The sequence below is a fragment of the Indicator indicator genome, chromosome 17, assembly GCF_027791375.1.
Source record: "Indicator indicator isolate 239-I01 chromosome 17, UM_Iind_1.1, whole genome shotgun sequence".
In the NCBI taxonomy this organism is placed as follows: Eukaryota; Metazoa; Chordata; class Aves; order Piciformes; family Indicatoridae; genus Indicator; species Indicator indicator.
Genome location: NC_072026.1, coordinates 2,352,788 through 2,374,491, shown reverse-complemented (window position 1 = coordinate 2,374,491; position 21,704 = coordinate 2,352,788). Strand labels below are relative to the sequence as shown.

General features: G+C 41.4%; 1 protein-coding gene across 2 annotated transcripts in view; it reads left to right on the top strand.

Annotated features, from left to right (window-relative positions):
• Nucleotides 1-21,704, top strand: part of DACH2 (dachshund family transcription factor 2) — a 273,962-nt gene that overhangs the window by 118,469 nt on the left and 133,789 nt on the right. The window contains exons 2-4 of one of the 2 annotated variants that reach the window (XM_054388431.1): nucleotides 8,242-8,264; nucleotides 8,319-8,334; nucleotides 20,366-20,481. In XM_054388431.1, the coding sequence (XP_054244406.1) occupies nucleotides 8,242-8,264; nucleotides 8,319-8,334; nucleotides 20,366-20,481 (155 nt within the window). The remainder of the gene's footprint in view (nucleotides 1-8,241; nucleotides 8,265-8,318; nucleotides 8,335-20,365; nucleotides 20,482-21,704) is intronic. The other variant, XM_054388430.1, reaches the window with a different exon arrangement.

The following is a 21,704-nucleotide window of genomic DNA, read 5'->3' as shown; positions in this document are numbered from 1 at the left end:
AGGTTAAACCTTACTGGTAGAGCAGAGGGAATATTAGCAAGAAGGGAAAGAGTAATGATGTAATCTCTTAGGGGAGAGGAAGAGACTCCCTGCGCACAGGGAGAGGTCAGGGAGGAATTAGGTATCATGGAACTGGTGTCTTTGTTGAATCCATAGTTTTGACAGTCAAGAGAGTTACAGATTCTAGTTGAAATGTACTGCTTCTCATACAGTGAACTCTTAAGCTTGGTGCAGTCCAGAATCAGTGGGCCATGGTTCATTTACACAATCACTTCAATCACCTGCTCTTCTAAAGAGTTTTAATCAGGTAAAGTTTTTGTGTGTCTGTGAGCACATGAATTTGCACAAAACATGGCAAGTTTCTAACGTTAATGCAGGGTAAATTTTGCTTAACATAATTGATATTGATACTCTGATTATTTTTTTACTGAGGTAACAATTCAATTGTAAATCTTGTGTATGTAGATACTCCTCTTCTGCCTGTTCTCCACCTTCAGCTCCCTTTGCTGACTCATGAAGCTGTTTGTAGTAGTGACAGTCCTGATGTGATGCTTCAAGAAAATTTGTTTTTCAAGAGCCGCATGGCAGTATTGAGATAAATGGTGCAAATAGACCAAGATTTCATCTCAGATGCAAATTAAGTAGATTAGAATATAATTTTAATCAGGATTTGGGCAGATTCAAAATCAGCTTGGAGGGCAAGATCCCTGATGTCTTTGGGAGAGAATTAACTTGAAGAACTGTTTGTTAAGGTTTGGGGGCTGTTCCTGAGCCTGCTAGTGAAGCCAGAATCTCTGAGGTCAGGAGACTCAGAGGTGATAGCCACCAGCGCCTGGGACTCCTCATGAAAGCTGCCCTCTTCTTCCACATGGTTGAGTCATTTCCATGATAACAGTACTAACATCCCTGTGAAAAACCCAAACCTTTACAGGTACTTCCCTGAATTTATTTCAGTCACATGAATTTTAAAAAGGAGATGAATACAAGTCTTCTAATTTGGAGAGTTTTTTCTAATTTATTTCTGTTGCATGCTTGAATATCTCTGACACAAGGAGAGGCAATACCTTGTACCTCGGTTTCTTAAGTCACTTCCAGGAGTGACATGCTTCAGAATTTGCTGTTTGGTGCTTCTCTTGCTACTGAAGTTTCTGTTTTCCTGTGTGCCACCCTGGGTGTGGGTCAGGGTAAGAACTGGGAGGTCTCATTAACACACAGGTGCTGCCATCTTTGCTGATGGGCCCAGCTCTGCCCTGTGGTGGTGCCCTGGCAGAGCCGGCTGGAACTGGCTGTATCCAGCTTGGGGCTGTGCCCTGTGGTGGTGCCCTGTCAGAGCCGGCTGGAACCGGCTGTGTCCAGCTTGGGGCTGTGCCTGGCTGTGCCCTGTGGTGGTGCCCTGTCAGAGCCAGCTGGAACCGGCTGTGTCCAGCATGGGGCAGTTCCTGATCTCTCATCACAGAGGCTCAAGCAAGAAAATACCCTCTGGCTCAAAAAGCAATGAAGGTTGAATTATTTACTTTATTTTTTCACATATTAGAAAAAGTGACTACAGGATTGTTTATTGAAAAAAGAAAATGTGGTGGATAATCAATCATTTAAGGTCTCTAAAATGAAAACTAGTTGACCCTCCTCAAGCTATGCTCTATTTATTTGAAAAGTGTGAGCCCGAATCAGAATTATGTGCTCAAGAAGGAATATTATTTTTAGCTCGCAGGGGGGTACTCTTTTTAAGTCTCTGAAAACCATAATCATGGCCAAGATTTAGCAGAAGAGCAGAGACTGGGCTTAAACTGCTATCGGTCCTGAATACCTTAGACTGTCTACTAAAACATCGTCTGAAGTCATGTCAAGGGGCAAGCCAGGCACCGAGAACATCCCTGTGAGTTCAGACCAGAGCAGAGATTGCTCTTCCCATGTGTATGTGGTCGTTACCCCCTGGATTCCTCACTAGATGCCATGTATCTCCAGAAGCTGTGAACTGTTTAGCCTCAAAGGAAGGAATGGCACCAAGTGTCCTCAGATACAGGATGGGCATCAGAGTCCAGTGTGGGATTGGTTCTGAGGTCATCTTGATTTCCCCTTGTGCCTTGAGAGTTTGGTGTCAGATGAGGCTGGTGTAGGCAGGGCTGTTTAAATGGACTGGGTGTAGAGTCCCATTCATATTAACATCTTATGAGGGAGATATGAACAAGAAATTAAATAGGAATTTTGAAATTTTTGCTTCTGCTCTTCTAAATTTTTGTGGTAGTAAAGATCTGTGTTTTGTTGTTTAAAAATACTTTTGTATATTTGCAGTAGAAATAGTGACCTTGTCTATCCCTGTAGCTAGCAAATTAAACACTAACCTGGCAAGGTAAAGGTGAAGCAGTGGAGCTACTTAACTCAAACCGCCTGTGTAAGTTCACACTGTTCCAGGACCACCAGCTAACTAAAGGGCATTTTCTGTGTTGCAGAGGTTAACCCTTGGATGTTTATTTCTGGATACAATCATCTAATCATAGAGGCTCCTTTTGATTGCCATGAACAATTCTTCCTTTAACTTCCAGTATAGTTGCAAAGGCTGATACAGAGGACTTTTTCTATGTTACTTCATTTATTATTCTTTGAAAGATGAATTTCTACTTTCTAACTTTGAAGAGCCTTTGCAAAATTGTGAAAACACTGAAAGGTGTAATGCTTGAGATATTAAAAACAGTTAAAGCATAAGTAGTTTCCCACTGCATCAAAGTTGAATTACTATGAAAATATTGTAGCACCAGACTACAGTATACCACTGTTAGGGAATTAGCTATCATCTCTTGTGGGTTATGTGATACTCAGTGCTGTAAATATGTGAAGTGCTTGCTATTAGGGTTCTGTCCATAGATAAAAGGCTTAAACAGCCACATTTTTTACAGGTTTCATTGAATTGAATCATATTGAGTCCAGTGGAAACCAACAGTATTTCAAAAACCTTTCTTTGTAATAATGTTCCCCGAAATTGGCATTGAATTCAGATACAGGTCAAAAGTAAAACTGTTAAGGATATAATTCAGGTACATATGACACATCATGAGTATTTGTAATAGATGATGATGCCCTGCTTAGAAGCTGTCAATGCAAATATTTATAAGAAGTATGTATTTGAAAACTATAAAGCAGTGCTTGAAAAAATTGGTGCTAAATTAACTCAGCTGAAAGTGGATTTATAGCTCCTGGGTGTAATGGCATATCTTTGCACTGGGCTGGACACTACTCTGTAATATGTGATGTTCAGCTACATTAATGAAAACAATTTTTGTTTTTCTCTTGCCCTTTCTCATTAATTTTTCAGCTCAATACATTCTTTGTCTTTGGGAGAAGTCGTAAAGATTTTATACAGATGATTTTTATTCCCAGTGATTTCTTCATAGGTGGACATAGAGACTGTTTGTCATCACCATGCAAGTCCTTACGTGTTCCTCATCCCAAGAGGCAATCCATGATTCAGCCCTGCAGTCCTGGTTTTGGGGCCCATGTGTTCAAGGAGCGATGGCTGGGCTGAGCAATATTCTCCAGCCCAGGGTAGAGCCTGCTGACAGCCCAGAAATTGAGCTGTCAGTGCAGGAAGGAAGCCCATCAGGCTCTGAACAGACATGCAGTGAATAGTGGCAGGTAACAGAGACCTGTGTGGTCCGGTGCTGTTGTCCATATGCTGGATTTGAGGCTTACTGAAAGAGAATTAATGGCAATTTCTGTGGCTCTTTTAGGAAGGGAAGCCATTAAGGGCTTGCTCATATGAAATCTTTATTCTCTCTGTGTCTTTGCCACCATCGGTTGTGGGCTGTTTGGAGTGGAGCTGTGTTTGTTCCCATGCTGAACCCAGTGCCTGCTTTATCACTTGCTTATGTCAGTGCTGAGCTTTCACATACAGGTGAAATAATCCTAACCCTGTTTTCAGTGGCTTATTCTCCATACTGAATAGTCAAATATTTTAGGAAATAAAAAAATACCCGGAATTGAAAACTGCATAATAATGTTGCTTATGATCTCCAGTGGTTCATAGCTTTCACTGAAAGCAAAATGCAAGCAGAACTATCCAGGTAGCTGAGCCAAGGTTTGCAAGTCTCATTATATACTTGGCACTTTCACATTTGGTTTAGCTGGACATCTTGAGTGAGCATTGTTTTGACAACAAAGCTGGGATTTACATTTGTGGTTCTGGGTATATAGTTAGTGGCATGATTCCAGCACTGACAGGCCCCCTCCTGCTGGGTTTAATCTAGGTAGAGTGGGTAACAATAGTAGTAGAGACAGAGCAGCAGGAACTTTGTCCCACTGGGTGTGATCTCCAGTTGATAAATGAACTGTATTTTATCTGTGCCACTGCATCTTCACTGCTACAGTTACTAATTTAATGTAGTTCTATTAAGCTGGTGCACATGTAGATGCATGTGCTGTAGGCATGCTCTCAGTTTGGTTACTGCCATACCAGTGTGTTAACGTGGATCACCCTTTCGTCTTGTCTGCATCTGTGAGTCACCACAATTCTGAAATTTGGTGATTTATTCCCCTTGGTGACAAGTATTATTTGACAGGAAAACAGATAACAGCAGGAATGTTGAGGTACTTTTATTTCTGCAGGCACAGGCACAAGTAATTCAGAAAGAGTTATTTAAAGTTTTCAATATCAATGAACCAAAAATCTTTTTTTGGTTTAAAACTTATTTTGAAATGCCCAACTTCAGAAATAAGTAGTTTTTAGCAAGACAAGGGATGATGGTTTTAAACTAAGAGAAGATTTCAACTAGATGCAAGGAAGAAATTTTTTAAACTGGGAATGATGAGACACTGGTGCAGGTTGCTCAGAGAAGTGGTAGAGGCCCCATCAGTGGAAACAGTCCAGGTCAGATTGCATGGAGCTCTGAACAACCTGATCTAGTTGAAAATGTCCCTGCTGACTGCTGGGGGCTTGGACTAGATGACCCTTAGAGGTCCCTTCCAATCCAAAGCATTCTATAACTTATCAGTTAATTAGAGAATCTCAGGTTTCAGTTGTGAAACTTTGGGGGGAAACCCACCACCAATCTTCAGTCTCTTCTGGCCCTTTCTGGAGAAGAAAAGCTTGGAAATGTGGTTTTTAGCAACTCAAGATTACAAAATTAAAAGCCAAATAACAATGTGCAAACCAGAACATTAATAAAAGCATTAGAATTTTATTTATTCTTATGATTTGAGGGTCACGATTTTTGAATATTTGGGGTGAGAAGCACTGTAACTAGGTCAAGTAAATGAAGTATAAAATAGCTTCACAGTTATACTTCTGTCAGGTGAGTAGTCAACCCTTAAATTGTCTGTTCCATCACCTTTCTTTTCCTTGACAAAGAAAAACTTTAATGAATCTTTATCAAGAAGATGTTAACACTGGTATTAATAATCTAGGTGTAATTGGACTTGGTTGTGGAAAATGTGGAAACTATGAACTTGCTGTGAGCTAAAAAAGGGAGAATAAAGCACAAGTTCTCAAAAATAGTGTCTGTAAAGCAGGAAAATACACTTTATTTTCCATGTCTGCTAAGTAGGTAGTAAAAAGTATCTTGCTCAAATGAAAGCGAGGAGAACTAGGTTGGATGTCACCCCCCTCCCTGCACCAAGCTTCCCTGATATGAAGGCTGGACTAAGTATTGGTGTGGATTTGTCTAGGGATGTTGTGAAATCTCCAGCACTGAGTGCTTTGAAAAGTAGGCTGGACTACCATTTGTCAGGAATGATTTGAGTGTGCTTGATCCTGCCTTGGGGCAGAGGTAGAGAGAGCAGGAGACCTTCTGAGGGCTATTTCATCTTTGTTTCTGTGAGGGAACCCATCAATACAGACACCCAAATGCTAGTGCTGCTGCTCTTAAATTTTTCTGTTGCCTCAGCCTCTGAAGAGCTTTACTGATGGCTTCTGTCATACATGTTGCTGTAAACCACTGGAATAACTGGAATTGGTGTATTTAGCAAAAACCAATATCCAGTTGGACATGTGGTAGCTTGGTTAATTTCTACTGTGGGGTGTTCTCAGTCATCTGTATGAGTGACATGACTTGGGCTCTTGCTAAAAATGGTTGTGACAATAAGTCTAAAAAGGGGGATTTTAGCCTCCACTGGTGCTATGCTGAGTACCCTCTACTCCACCACCTGCCTGTCCTGCCCAACCCCTTGGGTAGAATCAGGTGGGGTTGCTCAGATACCCCCTTTCCATGTCCTATCACACCCCCAACACAGGGGAGGGAGGTGAAGGAGGAAACATTTAGCAAGTGGCCATCTCAGCTCAGATGCTCAGGCATTCCCTCTTCTCCTTATTAAGTGTAAAAGTCATAGTAAGAGTGAGCACTGGAGCTGTTGCCAGTTGGGTGGGAAGCTCCTCAGAAAATGTAGAGCTATGACCAGGAGCAGAGGATAACTGGGAATGTTGCAGTAGGTAGAGGATATGAGAGAAGCAATTAAAGATAGCTGGGATCTAAAAGATGGTGTGATAGATGGGTTGAGAGCAGAAAATCATTCAGAAAGTTGGACAGTGGTCAAATGTGGGAGAGAGGGATTGGATAATGTGGGATGGGAACAGAAGTGATGTGAAAATTAAGGTAAAGGTTAGGTTGAAGTTGGGTAAGCTGTGGCTGTGAAGCTTTCATCCCCTAGGGAACAAAACAGTGCAGTAATTTTAGGAGAGCAGATACTTGGGGACCTTGATGACAGGCTTGGTGAATCATGCCTCTGCCTCCCTCATGTCACTGTTGACTGCACTGGTAGAAGCCAAATGGTTCTAAAATGCCTCTGGTCTGTAAGAAAGAGATTCCTCCAGGTCGGGAGTACTTGTCAAGATGCAGCAGATCTGCCCTTAGGAAGCCTGTTTTACCAGCTGTGATGGTTTGAAACTGTCTTTTTAATTTTTCCTTGCAAAGTTCAGAACAGAGAAAGTGAAAGAATGTAAATAAGTCACTATTGGGTGTAAGAAAGCAAAATAACGATTGTTCTAAACACTTCCATTGGATAGATAGAAATGTTTAAGAACTATTACCCAAAACAAAGTAGGCATTCTGCACATTCTGCGTTCTGCAGTGGGGGCAGTTGCTGGGCTGTCTGGCTGCTGTTTCTTCTTCTCTTCTGGCTGAAGATAACACACTGTCCTTGGCAGCTAAGTTAACAACTTTCTGCTTAACTAACTCTGCTTCTCTGTCCAGGGGGCCCTGGGGGGAAGCTCCTGGGAGAGAGAGGCCCCTTTGGGAGGGTCCCCTTGGGGGGAAGCAAAGGGAGATCGGTTGTGCTTTTTCTGTTGATTGTATATATATATGAATGTTGTGAATTTTGTATATTTGTACATATTCATTGCATTTCATTGTAGATTTTAGACTCTGCTTGTAAATACAGCTTTTCATTTGCTTCCAGACTGAGCTAGCCTGGTTATTGTTGGTGGGGGGGGAATTTCAGCTCACACCGACACACTTTTTATTTTTGGCGCCCAACGTGGGGCTCGATTGCTTGTTTGATTTATTTCTGCTCAGATTAGGAAGCAAAATGAAGCTGTTTTGGATTTTGAGTAATTTTATTTCATCTATTATCGGTGCAATTGTCTACAGATGGGCTGTTTCCTGCATGATAGACAAGATTGTGAGATATGTGGCATATAAGTCATTTCTTTGGGTTAAGAACAAGTTACTGAATGTTGGTGAATTCTGTTGTGGTCTTATTGGGCTAAGAAGCTATGGTAACTCAACTATGGATCTGCTAGCAGACACATATGAGTTTGTTACTCCTCTTACAACTACAGAGGGTCTTTGGAACCAGTGGTACCCTAGATATCTTGTGCTTGCCTTAATTTTGTTGCTTTTTGGAATAATTATATGGTTACTGATAGCACTGTGTCAAGAAAGACATAAGGCTACTTGCTCTTCCAACTCTGCTGTGAATGTGAAAACCAAGCCAGTAAATTTGGTGGCCACTGTAACCAGAAAACGTAAAGGAGCTGCAGGAGGAGATGCAGATGCTGCAGGAGATGGTGCAGATGGAGATGAGGGTCCTTCTACTCAGGGTCCCTCTGTTAAGAAAGATCCTTCTGATGAGGAAGAGAGGGTTAGCCTTAAAACTCTGGTAGACCTCTTGAGACCCCACATGGATGATGGAGATGTAGGTCAGGATGTAGACCCTAGTAGATTAGCAACTGCTGGTAGTGCCTCTGAACTCAAAGAAATTCAACGGAGGATTAAAATAGGATTATGGGGACAGCGACCTTAGGATGATGATGAGGAGGAGGAGGAGGATGACATACAGTCAGCTAATGCACCCAGACAGGAAATTAGACATGTGAGGAAGGATTACATCAGAGGAGATAATGAACCAGTCCTGTCTTGGCTAGCCAGGTGTTTTGATATGGGAGCCCCAGCATTGGTGGTAGGCGACAAGTCGGCCTCTCAGTTGGGGATGCTCTCAAAGGATACAGGCATAGACAGGCACCTAGGCAAGTGCATTGGTAAAGTTTCTCTGTGGGCACGCCTCCTACTGGCAGTCTCGCTGAGGTACCCCAGCAGAGATGATTTACCATGGAACCCTAAGCCTTGGACCACAATAGCTGAGGGAATCAAGCGTCTGAGAGAGTTTGCTGTGAGAGAAGTAATGTATGGAGATCATAAGACTCTGAATCCTGATGAAATTCCTGTTGGAACAGGCCTTGCCAAAAAGCTCATTAAGCTTGCTCCTCCTAATTATGCCACTATTCTGGCAAGCAGGATTGTGGCAAGAAATTATGGTGGAGTGCCTCCCACTGTTGGCCATTTCACTGACCAAATGAGGCAGTTGGAGGATAGTCTTGCACGTACTTCTTTGGTTTCAGCCATTGAAACTCTGTCTGGAAAGATTGAGAATTGCATGAAAGAGCTGAAGGAGGAACTTAAAACCTCCATATCCAACTTGATGAAGGGGGATGATTCTAATTCCTCTTCCTCCAGATGGATACAAGTTTCAGCTGTCAGAAACAGACGTGCTCCAAGAAGGCCATTCCAGAATAGGTCAAACCAAAACAGACAGCAGAGGCAATCATGTGGCAGTATCTGGATAACTCTGCGTGATCAGTTTGGTGAGAACATGAACAGATGGGATGGTCAACCAACTTCTGATCTTTTCAAGAGGTTACCGGAGCTGCAGAGGGGCAGATCCCGAGGTAGCAATACCAGGAGGGTAGCTGTCGCTTCCTCAGTTTCCCAGAACAACTCTGATAGCTCCAACAGTGATCCTAATTCTGATGCTGGACGTTGTGCCAGCTGTACATGTGGAGGTAATCCCCACCATTAGGGGTGCCCTGCCTTCCGCCAGGGGGAGGTAAGGGATAATGGAGATAACAGAATCTATTGGGATGTGTACATCCAGTGGCCTGGCACTTCAAAATTTCAGAAGTACAGGGCCTTGGTTGACACAGGAGCTCAGTGCACCATCATACCATCAAATTATCAAGGGGGAGAATCTATAACTATTCAGGGAGTCACTGGTGGATCTCAAGAGTTGTTTAAGATAGAGGTTGATGTAAGTTTAACTGGGAAGCAGTGGAAGAAACTACTATTGTAACAGGTCCTAATGCACCTTGTATTTTGGGAATTGACTTTCTGAGAGAAGGGCGTTTTAAAGACCCTAAGGGTTACAAATGGGCTTTTGGAATAGCAACTGTAGAAATTGATGGAGGGAAATTGAAGTTGTCCATTAGACCTGAGCTTTCAGATGAATCTGCAGTTGTGGGACAACATGAGATAGAGGATGTAAAGCTGCCGGTTGCTTCTCAAACTGTGCATCACAGACAATACAGAACCAACCGTGACTCTTTGGTGCCCATTCAAAACTTGATTCGTCAGTTGGAGAGTCAGAAGGTCATCAGCAAAACTCATTCACCTTTCAACAGTCCAATCTGGCCTGTGAGAAAGCAGAATGGAGAGTGGCGTCTGACAGTTGATTTCCGTGCCTTGAATGAAGTAACTCCACCCATGAGTGCAGCTGTACCAGACATGATGGAACTCCAATATGAGCTGGAATCCAAGCAGGCCAAATGGTATGCTACCACAGACACTGCTAATGCTTTCTTCTCTATTCCCATAGCAGAGGAATGCAGGCCTCAGTTTGCTTTCACCTGGAGAGGCATTCAGTACACATTCAATCGTTTGCCCCAGGGGTGGATTCACAGTTCAACCATCTGCCATGCAGTGATCCATGATGCTTTGGAGAAAGGTGGAGCTCCAGAACACATTCAGTTCATCGATGACATCATCGTCTGGGGTGAGACTGCTGAAGAAGTCTTCGAGAAAGGTAACAAAATCCTTGACATTCTCTTGCAAGCTGGTTTCGCTATCAAGCGAGACAAGGTGAAAGGACCTGCCAGAGAAATCCAGTTTCTGGGAGTGCGGTGGCAAGATGGTCGCCGTCACATCCCAATGGATGTGATAAACAGAGTCTCCACCATGGCAAATCCCATCAACAAGAAAGAAACTCTGCGTTTCTTAGGCATAGTGGGATTTTGGAGACTGCACATTCCTGGATACAGTCAGATTGTGAAACCTCTATATGATGTGACTCGAAAGAGAAACAGTTTCCAATGGGGTCCTGAGCAACAAGCAGCCTTTGACCAGATCAAGCGAGAGGTAGTCCAAGCGATGGGTCTGGGACCTGTCCGAACTGGTCCAGACATTAAGAACATTCTGTACACGGCCGCGAGTGACAATGGTCCAACCTGGTGCTTATGGCAAAGAGCTCCAGGGGAGACACGAGGACGTCCTCTTGGTTTCTGGGGTCGTGGCTACAGAGGCTCAGAGGCAAACTGCACTCCAACAGAGAAAGAGATTTTAGCTGCTTATGAAGGAGTGAAAGCTGCTTCTGAAGTGATTGGAACTGAGTCACAACTTCTTCTAGCTCCTAGATTGCCAGTTCTGAATTGGATGTTCAAAGGCAAAGGTTCTTCACCACATCATGCAACAGATGCTACCTGGTCTAAGTGGATGGCTCTGATAACACAGCGAGCTCGAATGGGAAATCTCGAAAGGCCTGGTTTGGTGGAGGTGATCACAAACTGGCCAGAAGGCACAAGCTGTGCTAAACCTCCAGAGGAGAGAGTAACTCGCGCTGAGGAAGCTCCTCCTTACAGTGATCTGTCTGATGATGAAAAGAGATATGCTTTGTTCACAGACGGTTCCTGTCGTCTTGTTGGGAACAAGCGAAGGTGGAAATCTGCAGTGTGGAGTCCAACGCGCAGAGTTGCAGAAGCAAGAGATGGAGAAGGAGAATCCAGTCAATTTGCAGAGGTAAAAGCTGTCCAGCTAGCTCTTAACGTAGCTGAACGTGAGAGATGGCCAAAGCTTTATCTCTACACCGACTCGTGGATGGTAGCCAATGCCTTGTGGGGTTGGCTGAAAGACTGGAAGAAGAATGGCTGGCAGAGGAAAGGAAAGCCAATCTGGCCTGCAGATCTGTGGCAAGACATTGCTGCTCGCATTGAGAGAATCCCAGTGAAAGTGAGACACATCGATGCTCACATTCCTAAGAGCAAAGCTACTGAAGAACAACAACACAACCATCAGGCAGATCTAGCTGCAAGAGTTTCCCAGGTGGACACAAACTCTGATCCTGATCCTGATCTTGACTGGAAACACCGAGGTGAGCTGTTCTTAGCTCGGTGGGCCCATGACTCGTCAGGACATCAAGGCAGAGATGCAACCTACCGATGGGCTCGTGACAGATCCATTGACATTTCCATGGATGCTATCACACAAGTCATCCATGACTGTGACATTTGTGCTGCTATTAAGCAGGCAAAGCGGATCAAGCCCTTGTGGTACGGTGACCGATGGTCCAAGTACAAGTATGGTGAAGCCTGGCAGATTGACTACATCACTCTACCTCGTTCTCCATCTGGTAAGCAGTATGTGCTGACTATGGTAGAGGCAAGCACTGGATGGCTGGAAACTTATCCAGTTCCTCATGCAACTGCACGTAACACCATTCTTGGCCTGGAGAGACAAATCCTGTGGAGACATGGAACTCCAGAGAGGATTGAGTCAGACAATGGAACTCACTTCAAGAACAATCTTGTAAAAAACTGGGCCAAAGAGCACGGCATTGAGTGGATATTCCACATTCCCTACTATGCACCAGCTGCAGGGAAGATCGAACGCTACAACGGTTTGCTGAAAACCACTCTCAAAGCCATGGGGGGTGGATCTTTGAAAAACTGGGAGAAACATTTAGCACAAGCAACCTGGTTGGTGAATAGTAGAGGTTCAGTGAATCGTGCTGGACCTGCCCAATCAGATTTGTTGCAAAAGGAAGAAGGTGATAGAGTTCCTGTTATCAGAGAAAAGAATCTGTTAGGCAAAACTGTTTGGGTATTTTCTCCTTCAGGAGAGGCCAAACCTGTCCGAGGGGTGGTTTCTGCTGAAGGTCCTGGTCACACCTATTGGGTGATGCAAGAAAATGGTGAAATTCAGTGTATTCCACAAAGAAATCTAACTTTGGCTGAGAGAGGTTAAATTCAGAGTGTTGCGCAGATACAGCATCGCGCCCAAGAGGAGAGTTCATGAGATCTACGGTGCACGAGCCCTGAGAGCCCTGAGTCACCTGAGAGTCCCTGTTCCTTCCTTCGCTCCATCTGCGAGGAAACAAGCGGTTTGCTGTTTTTCCTGTGATTTGACTCTTTTGAATCATCTACATCTGAAATAGCCGGAATGGACTATGGTCTTTATTCACCTATTGTTGTAGGTATTATTTTAGATTAGATAAATGATAGTAGCAGCCAATGGAATTGTTTAGAAGGGGTGGACTGTGATGGTTTGAAACTGTCTTTTTAATTTTTCCTTGCAAAGTTCAGAACAGAGAAAGTGAAAGAATGTAAATAAGTCACTATTGGGTGTAAGAAAGCAAAATAACGATTGTTCTAAACACTTCCATTGGATAGATAGAAATGTTTAAGAACTATTACCCAAAACAAAGTAGGCATTCTGCACATTCTGCATTCGGCAGTGGGGGCAGTTGCTGGGCTGTCTGGCTGCTGTTTCTTCTTCTCTTCTGGCTGAAGATAACACACTGATCTTGGCAGCTAAGTTAACAACTTTCTGCTTAACTAACTCTGCTTCTCTGTCCAGGGAGGTCTGGGGGGGAAGCTCCTGGGAGAGAGAGGCCCCTTTGGGAGGGTCCCCTTGGGGGGAAGCAAAGGGAGATCGGTTGTGCTTTTTCTGTTGATTGTATATATATATGAATGTTGTGAATTTTGTATATTTGTACATATTCATTGCATTTCATTGTAGATTTTAGACTCTGCTTGTAAATACAGCTTTTCATTTGCTTCCAGACTGAGCTAGCCTGGTTATTGTTGGTGGGGGGGGAATTTCAGCTCACACCGACACACCAGCCTGGAGCTGAGAGTGGGACCCAGTTTAGATGTCTATGCATGAGAGACCATCTGTGGGCTGTGGGCTGTGAGCTGGGGTACCTGGAGACTACATGTTACAAGGGGCCATGTAGACGGGAGTCAGCTGGTGCAATTGTTCCCTTGCTGTCACTGCTGCATCTACAGCTTGTGTTGATAGGGGAGTTCCTGAGCTAGCCAACCTAGTTCTTGGTAAGGGAAGCCTATGTGATGATATTCAGATCTATACTGGACTTCCACTGATCTGTAATTGTTAGGAACACCACAACAATGTACTGCTTTTCATCCTTAATGGTGAAGTTATTAAAGATGCAATACTCACTTTAGTCTCAGCTTGAGCAATTCAGTGGTTTTAAGGAGTCTTTTTTTGTAGCAGTGGCACTGCGACATTATGACAGAGAAAAAAGTCAGATTTTGTGATGCTTTTGGAGCAAACCTCCAGTAATGTTCTCACTGAGTCTGATGGTGGGGACCTTCCTTATTGAAAAACCCTGCAGAGTTGAGTGGAAGGTTCGTTTTTCCTTGAAGTGTCTGAGCCTTTCTCCACAAATTCCCTCTGACTACAGAAGTGAGGAAGGAGTGCACTGAGCCTGTGGCAGATGAGCTGTGGCTCTCCTTGTGCCGGTGTGGGCACCCTTTTATGGGAGTTACCATAGGGACCAGGTTCTAGTTGTCAGCTCAAACAACTTCATGTATGATTAATGTTAATTGCCCATTTTGCATGGATGACTTTTTTTCCTGCTGCTGAATTGGCTCTTGTTGCCTTTGATGTGGCTGGTGATCCAATGTCCTGCAATGGTTAGACAAGTGATCAGTTTGCCAGCGCTGAGAGGAGACAGAATCAGGTTGCTGCGAGGTCAGAGTTTGCTTCTCTTCTTAAACGCTGAGAGGTCAAGTAGAGTTTAACTACCTTTGGCATCTTTGAAAAGTAATAAATGCCCAAGCAAGGAGATGATTTTAAATCCATGCTACACTAAACATCTTGGGGTAATAGGAAATAGTTTTAACTGAGATTATCAAGATCTTAGGTTTATTGGTAAGGGTTTTAAGGAATGCCTTTCACAATCACTAGGTGTTATTTCATGGTCTTTGAGGAGAGCCAAATTTTCGTTTGTGGTTCCTGTTTCAGTTTCAGGAAGGCAACTAAGATCATGACTTTGTGTAGTTGGTTGGTTTGCTGCTTTGTTTGGGTTTTTTCACTTCTGAGTACTTGCAGCAGTTACTGCCACTATTATCAGAGCAATTTGTGCAGTGTATCGTACAGTACCTCTGGATTTCTGCTTTAAGCCTAATAAAATATCGAAGAAATCTGTGATACATAGGAGAGCTTCCTAAATCACAAGTCTAGCATATTTTTACAGCAAAGAGCCCAAGCCTCATGGAATCAATAATTAATTTATTAACTGTGTATCTTTTGAAAAAACAAAATCAGCAGTCCTTGCTGGGCTGCCTTCTGCCAATTCATAAGTAGTTGATGACCAAAATGAAAAGTGTAGAAGTAAAATTCAGATCTTAACGATCAAAGTATTGGGTACCTCATCTATCACAACCTGGAATAAATACATCACAGAATGTGTCATATCCCATTGACACTGCAAGACATAATGTTTTCCCTTGTTATCTAGCTAACTGCCAAGCCTACAAAGTTTATAGGCTGCTAAGATAATGTGCTGGTGGTAATCCACTTCACTTGCAGAAATATGAAGTACTGTTGAAATATATTTCCACTTGGGTTATTCTTTGTTCTCAAGAGGACAGGGCACTATTTCAGTTCCTCTAAAGAAGCCCAGAGAATGAAAAGCAAAGCATCAGGATAAATTATGCTAAACGGTGGACTAGACCCCAGAGGAAATCATGCTTCTGTGATACAGTATCCCTCCATTTATCTTACAAATGTTACATCTAATGTTAATTTTGTAAAGGGAAAGCATTCAGAGATTCATCCGATCCTTTCAATAATGGCTTTAGTGTTCTAACATTATTTGTCATACTTGGGCCATCATAACTTACTTTTCTGGTTTTGACAGACCATTAATACTGAAAATATTTTGGGCTACTAGTATGTAACATTTTATTTCACAAACCACAAATAACCTAGTAATTAAACTCCAAAACTTAACAAATAATTGCCAGCAAGCAATTACCATTCAATTAAAGAGTAATTACATGGTTATTTGTGCCCTGTAAAATAAAGCATTACTGAAATCAGTAAAGCAATCAATATTTTAGCAGAAACAGGATGCTGCAGTGATGGACCTTTCAACCTGTGCTGATTAAATTGTCATCCAAATAACAGTCTCCTAGTTAAATCACCACATGTTTATTTGTCTTGATTAATATGCAAATTCACTTCTGATTCCTGTAAATCTCCTATATTTAAAAGCACAGAAGTAGAGCACTATCGTACATCAGCAGTGATGTGCTGTACGTTTCTACTGATTAATTACATTTCACAACGTGTTGATGAATTTGTGCATTTTATGAAATATAGTTGCCTGTAATGAGCGTAAAATAGGGATAGACAAGATGGAGCTGATCAGTAATTGTAGCAAAATCACAAAAATAGCCTTATTCTGTGCTTTGATTGAAATTAAAAATCCCTGGGATGTCTAGGGAATATATAAAACTTTGAGAGGAAAAATAATAAAATCATCTCTCAACAGGAGTGGAAAATAAAGGAAAAACAGACATTAATGAATGGTATCATAAGGTTTTGTGATACAAATTTTAACTGTCAAATACAGTGCTTAAAATGCAATTTAATCTCTGGCAAATTTCATTCCAAACAAAATACAGATTAGTTCATTTTTCTCCTTCAGAATAAGTGATTTTTGTGGGGGTGAGGTGGAAAGGGTGACAGGAGTGGCTATAGAACTATGGTGTGAACACAGGTGAAAACCAAAACCTCCCATCAGCTTCTCTTTCAACTCATGGATGACCCAAGGGCTGTTTGGTTTTGGGAGATGCTAATAGAATTTAAATCGGTATAGACTTTGAGCTGGCCAATGTATTTGTATTTATTTAGTAAAAAGAAGAAGATTACTAAATTTGGTAATGAGAAATAGTATTGCCCTTGTGCTTTAGTCTCCATGGGCTTCACTTGTGACTGTAACTGTTGTACTTTAAAATGTTTTTAAGAGATCTCTAAACTAGCAGCCTCTATCAGAAGTAACATCTAATGTAGAACTGAGTCATTTTCCATTCACAAAGATCTACTGATGGCAAATACAAAATTTCTGTAGAGATTTTAGAATCTCAAAGAAACACATTTCAAATTGTTTGAAGCTGGTCATCCTTGTTTATACTCTTTTGTTATCCACAAGGAAAAGATTTTTCTACATTTCTTGAGTGTATAACTTGCTTGAATGACATAAAGGAAAAGGTCAAGAAGAAAATGCAATAAAAGAGGCAGGTGACAAAAGATTAGGAAAGGCAATATTAAATGAAGTTAATATTTATATGCTAATGCTATTAGCATTTATATGCTAATACTTACATAATTGCAAATGATGTCTTCCTCTCCTCAAATGGTAATTCTACTTGCCTTATGATTTCTGTTCAAGGCATGGATTAGCAGTTTTCAATGAATTGTGAAGGTTAGATATATTTTAAATAGTAAATGTGAAATTTGTTGAAATTCTAGACTCCATAATCCAGTGAGATTTTATCACTTGGTGATGCCAACACTACTCCTGACAGTAGCATATTCACAACATAAAGTAAATCCCATAAAAGTTTTTGTTTCCTTTTCAAAATTAAGATCTAGAGCAAATATTTGTGTCCTCTATGAAATGTCTGGTTTCACGTTGAAACAAAAATGCCACAATTTTCTTCTGGCCAGGACTGGTAGTATTTGGGTTCAAGTATCTTACCAAAGTGCTTTCTGTGAGTTCTGGTGTCTTCCCAAATAAAGAGTCTTGCTTCATGATAGGTAATGTGGTCTCTGGTCATCTCCAGGCAATCTAGCTGGAAGCACAAAGGGTCTGCTGCAGCCTCAACAGTGGCATATTGGGAGTGCTGCTGGGTGGCTCTACACTTTGTTCCATTAGTTCAAAGCTGTTCATACAAACTACCAAACAGTGGTAAAGCCCAAATAGTTCTTTTGCAGGTGGTCTATGAATGACAGACAACAGTAAGTAGCATCCAGCCTTGAGTTTTTCACTGTTAGAGAGAAAGACAATGATTTCATGTAAACAAGTTTGGCTGGGAGCAATTCCATTTGAATTATCCTGGTTTCATCTCTCTAAGACCAGAATCTGGCCCCTGGCCGTTAACAGCTTTACAGTGATATTCACTAAAAGGGCTGTGAGTATGTGAGAAGTATACATTATTTCTTCAAGAGTCTGTCAGACTCCTTCTCCAAAATAACCATGGTCCTGACACCAAACCCGGGAGAAAATTCTGCTGTGTTTTCCCAGTGGTGCTTGCTTTACTTGTGTAAGTAGTCACAATATAAATGCAGTCAGTGAAACTCTGAAAGGGAGCCACCTTAAGTTTGTGGACTCCCCAAAGGTTTTTTAGAACCCTGGGGCATTGCATACAGGTCAGTGCAGAACCAAAGGCTGGAGACTTTCACTTCTGCTTGTAGTATATGCAAGGAAACATTGGAAGATCTGATCTAGTAAACTTGTGAGCTATGAGTTGTCTACAAAGATTCAAAACAGACTGCAACATGAAGTTGTCTGTGCAGGAATTGCATAACCAGAAGTGAGACTCCATTGTCCCACCTACTCTTCCTCTGAGAACCCAAACCATAAATAATATGTCTCTTCACAAAATCTTTTAAAGTTGTTTAATTTTAAAAAATGTTTTTCTTAGATTAAAACCAACGTATGGAGTTTCATGCAAAAGATTTGTTTGTGTATTTGAGCTTGAAAGAGAATGTTTTGTAGTTCTGTTGACTGAGCCCTCCTGATGGAGAAAGCTGCTAATTTTAGCTGTTTTGTTTTTTTTTTTTTTTTTCCAGACAGCAAGTGCCAACTAAGCACTTACACATGCATGTGCATAAGCACAGGCTTTTGTAAATCAAAGAAACAATGATTCTTGTTTTGTTTAATCGCCTCACACACCAGCCTAACACAGTCTGTTAGACAATGGGCAGGGGATGATTTCAGCAGGTGATCATTTTTAATAGAGAATGCATGTGTGCATCTAACTTCCTGCAGAGTTCAAATACTCCTGTTTTAGAGCCTAGTGAGTCCGGGCTCTCATAGAAGGCTTTACTACATAGCCATCATAGTATGATAAACAACTTCAAGCATAAAAAAGAAAAATGGAAAAAGTACTGAATAAAATGAAATACAAAATGGAGAAACCTGAAGCTAAAAAAGGAGGAGGGAGGAGGGAGAGAATAGTTTTCTTGAGATAAAATAATAAACCAAAAAAATGATTTTGTGCTACTTTGATGTACAGTAAAACAAAATAGCAGTAACATACTGTGAAAAATGGACAGGTTAATGGTACCTCTGTGTAGTGTTGCTGGAAGTTGTCTTCATTTAAAGGCAGAGTTTGTCTTACATTGATGGAAGGCTTTGCCACTGTAAGTTGATAGAGTGAAGTTTAACTTAAATTTTTTTGTGGACTAGAAGTCATTTTAGAAATGCTTTCAATTCAGACCTCATTCATTGTTGCAGCTTAGTTATTTTATACAGTGTTTCACTATATTTTTAGAAAGCTCTATTATTCAACAGAGTAAAATTTGTTTTGAGCAAAGAGAAGCAGCAATACTTTTCCAAACATGAGGAGGTTGCCTTTTTTTAATTTTTTTTTTCCTGGCTGGCTTGGGGCAGAGTAGATTTAGAGGTTTTTTTGGCTTGTGTGCTAGAATGGCAGCTGTGTGGGGTGATTATATGTATGCATGCTGATGTCAGGGATAAATGTGGTAGTTGAAAACAATAGTTAAATGTAACAGGTCTGTAAACAAACCTTGTGACATTTGGAATTAAAAACTGCAGTCATAATTGGTAAACTGGTAAGGAGACGGTGAGACTTCTGCAGCTTGGACTAACATTCTTGGTTTAAACTGTCTCTAATAATGATAAAGAGTCAATCCATAAAGATAATTAATCAGTTTTGGAAAAGCTCAGCATTGAATTATTATTGCACCCTCAGATGTATGCATCTGTCTGCCATGATTCAGAAAGTAAGGTTCAAGATAGTGTTGTTCAATTCATAGTTTCAACTTACCATCTTTTAGGCAGAACAACTTTTAGTTTTCTGGGGTGCAGGTGTGTGGCACAGACTTTGGAGTGGTTGCTGCTAAGACCTGTCTTCACTAGCCACCTGTAAGGTCAGAGAAGGTCTGGATAATGGAAAAGCTTGACGAGTGCAGAAATAGCTGAGGTACATGGAGAGAAGCAGCCAGACTGAGGTGCCCCATTGGCCTTGAAGTGGTGGCTGGAAGCAGAGTGGCTGTACTCATCCAGCCTGAGCTAATGACTCATGGAGCACCCAATCTGAATAGCTCTGGTATCCCTGTAGTCATTGCATCCTTAATCCACAACCCCTATAAACCATGGCTTTTGAGCTGAGAAATGCAGCCAGCTGCATTTCCAAGACTTTACAGGTGAATTACACCTGTCAGTGAATTTCTTGAGCTCCATCTTACAGATAGCAACATTAAGAAAAATATATATATTAATTAGCAAAGTAGTGGTGCAGTAGGGCTAGAAATGTAGTTTGCTTTCTGGTCTCATAGAGCAGATTTTAAAATGCCTTGGCTTTCTAGTCATTCATGTGACTTTGAGCTCATGGTTGGGTCGTTAATCCAGCACAGAGGTGCTGTCTGGCAGTTCACTATTAGTTCATTTGAAACCTATGCAATTTCTGTATGGTTTCTTTTTCCTAGGCAAGAATTTCTAATCTATTTTTGTGTATCACTGGTGTTTCATATATTTTATACCAATCAATACCATGTGTAGTAAGCAAATATTTCAAAAAGAAAATGCATTTTCATTTATCCTCTTATTTCATCAGCTCACGACCAGGAAGACCCCCCAAGCGTTCCCTAGGAGTTGCGATACAAGAAAATGCACGTCTCCTGCCCCACGGAGTTCCAGGCCTCTTATCGCCAGGACTTATCTCTCCAACAGGTAATAAAATCCATCAGATGATCAGCCTCGTCTCTTCATACTGCACAGCAGTTAAAATAAACTAATATTGATCTAACTGCCTTGTCCTTCAGGGCTTGTTCAAGCTTTACCAGAGGTTACGTTATTGGATTTTTTTGAGTGTTCATGAAAACTCTGTTTTGTTGCTGCAGTGACTGAAATCTAATGGATTTGTAATTTAGTTCTTTATTAATTGCAATTTCCTTACAGGAAATTCTATTAAATGTGTTATTTTAGGAAAAGACAAAAAAAAAAGAGAGAGAAAAGGCACCATTGTCTGAGGGAGCCCTGTAGCAGGCAGTTTTTTCTTTTCAAATGCGTGTGTGTTTTAGTTCTCGTGGGATATGAACAGCGTGGCTAATGTGTATTGTAACATCATTAATGTATGCTGGGAAGATAGAGAAATGCTTGTAAGAATTACAGGAGGAACACTTGAAAAGCAGGTAAGTCCACGTTGCCACATTGTACTTTAATAGTCTGCATTCAGTATCATAATATGAAAAAAAGAGCATGGAAACATGTGAAATTATAAACAAGCCCTAACCATAATTTAATGCATAGTATTTTATTTCACTTCATTAATTTATTAATAGAGTTTAAATTAAATCTTATGCTATCCTGATGAGTCTTTTAATTTTTTATTAATTGTCCTGTGCTAAAAGTAAGTTTATTTTAGTAATAACGCTGTATTAACAGAGTTATATTCATCCAAGTAATTGTTTTAATAATCTACAGGCTCAGGAGTTCTAGGGCTGCTGTCAAAAGTCCAGTCTGTGGATATTGTATCTCCCTAACAGCCAAACTTAGTGAAGTGTTTAGCAGAATATGAAGTCATGGAACATCCTGCAGGAAAAGCAGAATGAAAGAAAATAATTGATAGGAGCGTAGTGATGTCTGTCTTGATCTTGCAGATCATTCTGCCTGCAGAACCTGTTGCACTGTGATTGATAGCCTCAGTGGGTCTCAGTGTTCAGGGGAAAGCTGAGATCTTTTATTTCTTCTGAACTCCATCTGTCACAAGGACTTTGCAGTGAACCAAGAACCTTTATCACTGTGGAAGCAGGAGTGAACATTCTTAAGCAATAGTCACAGCAGCTGTAGCTGAAGGAGTTAATGAAGTACGAAAGCATTTTGCAAGAGCCAGGCACCACAGCTGAGCTAGCACTTCATGTGTTGTTCATACTTGTGGCAGGGATCAAGATTCA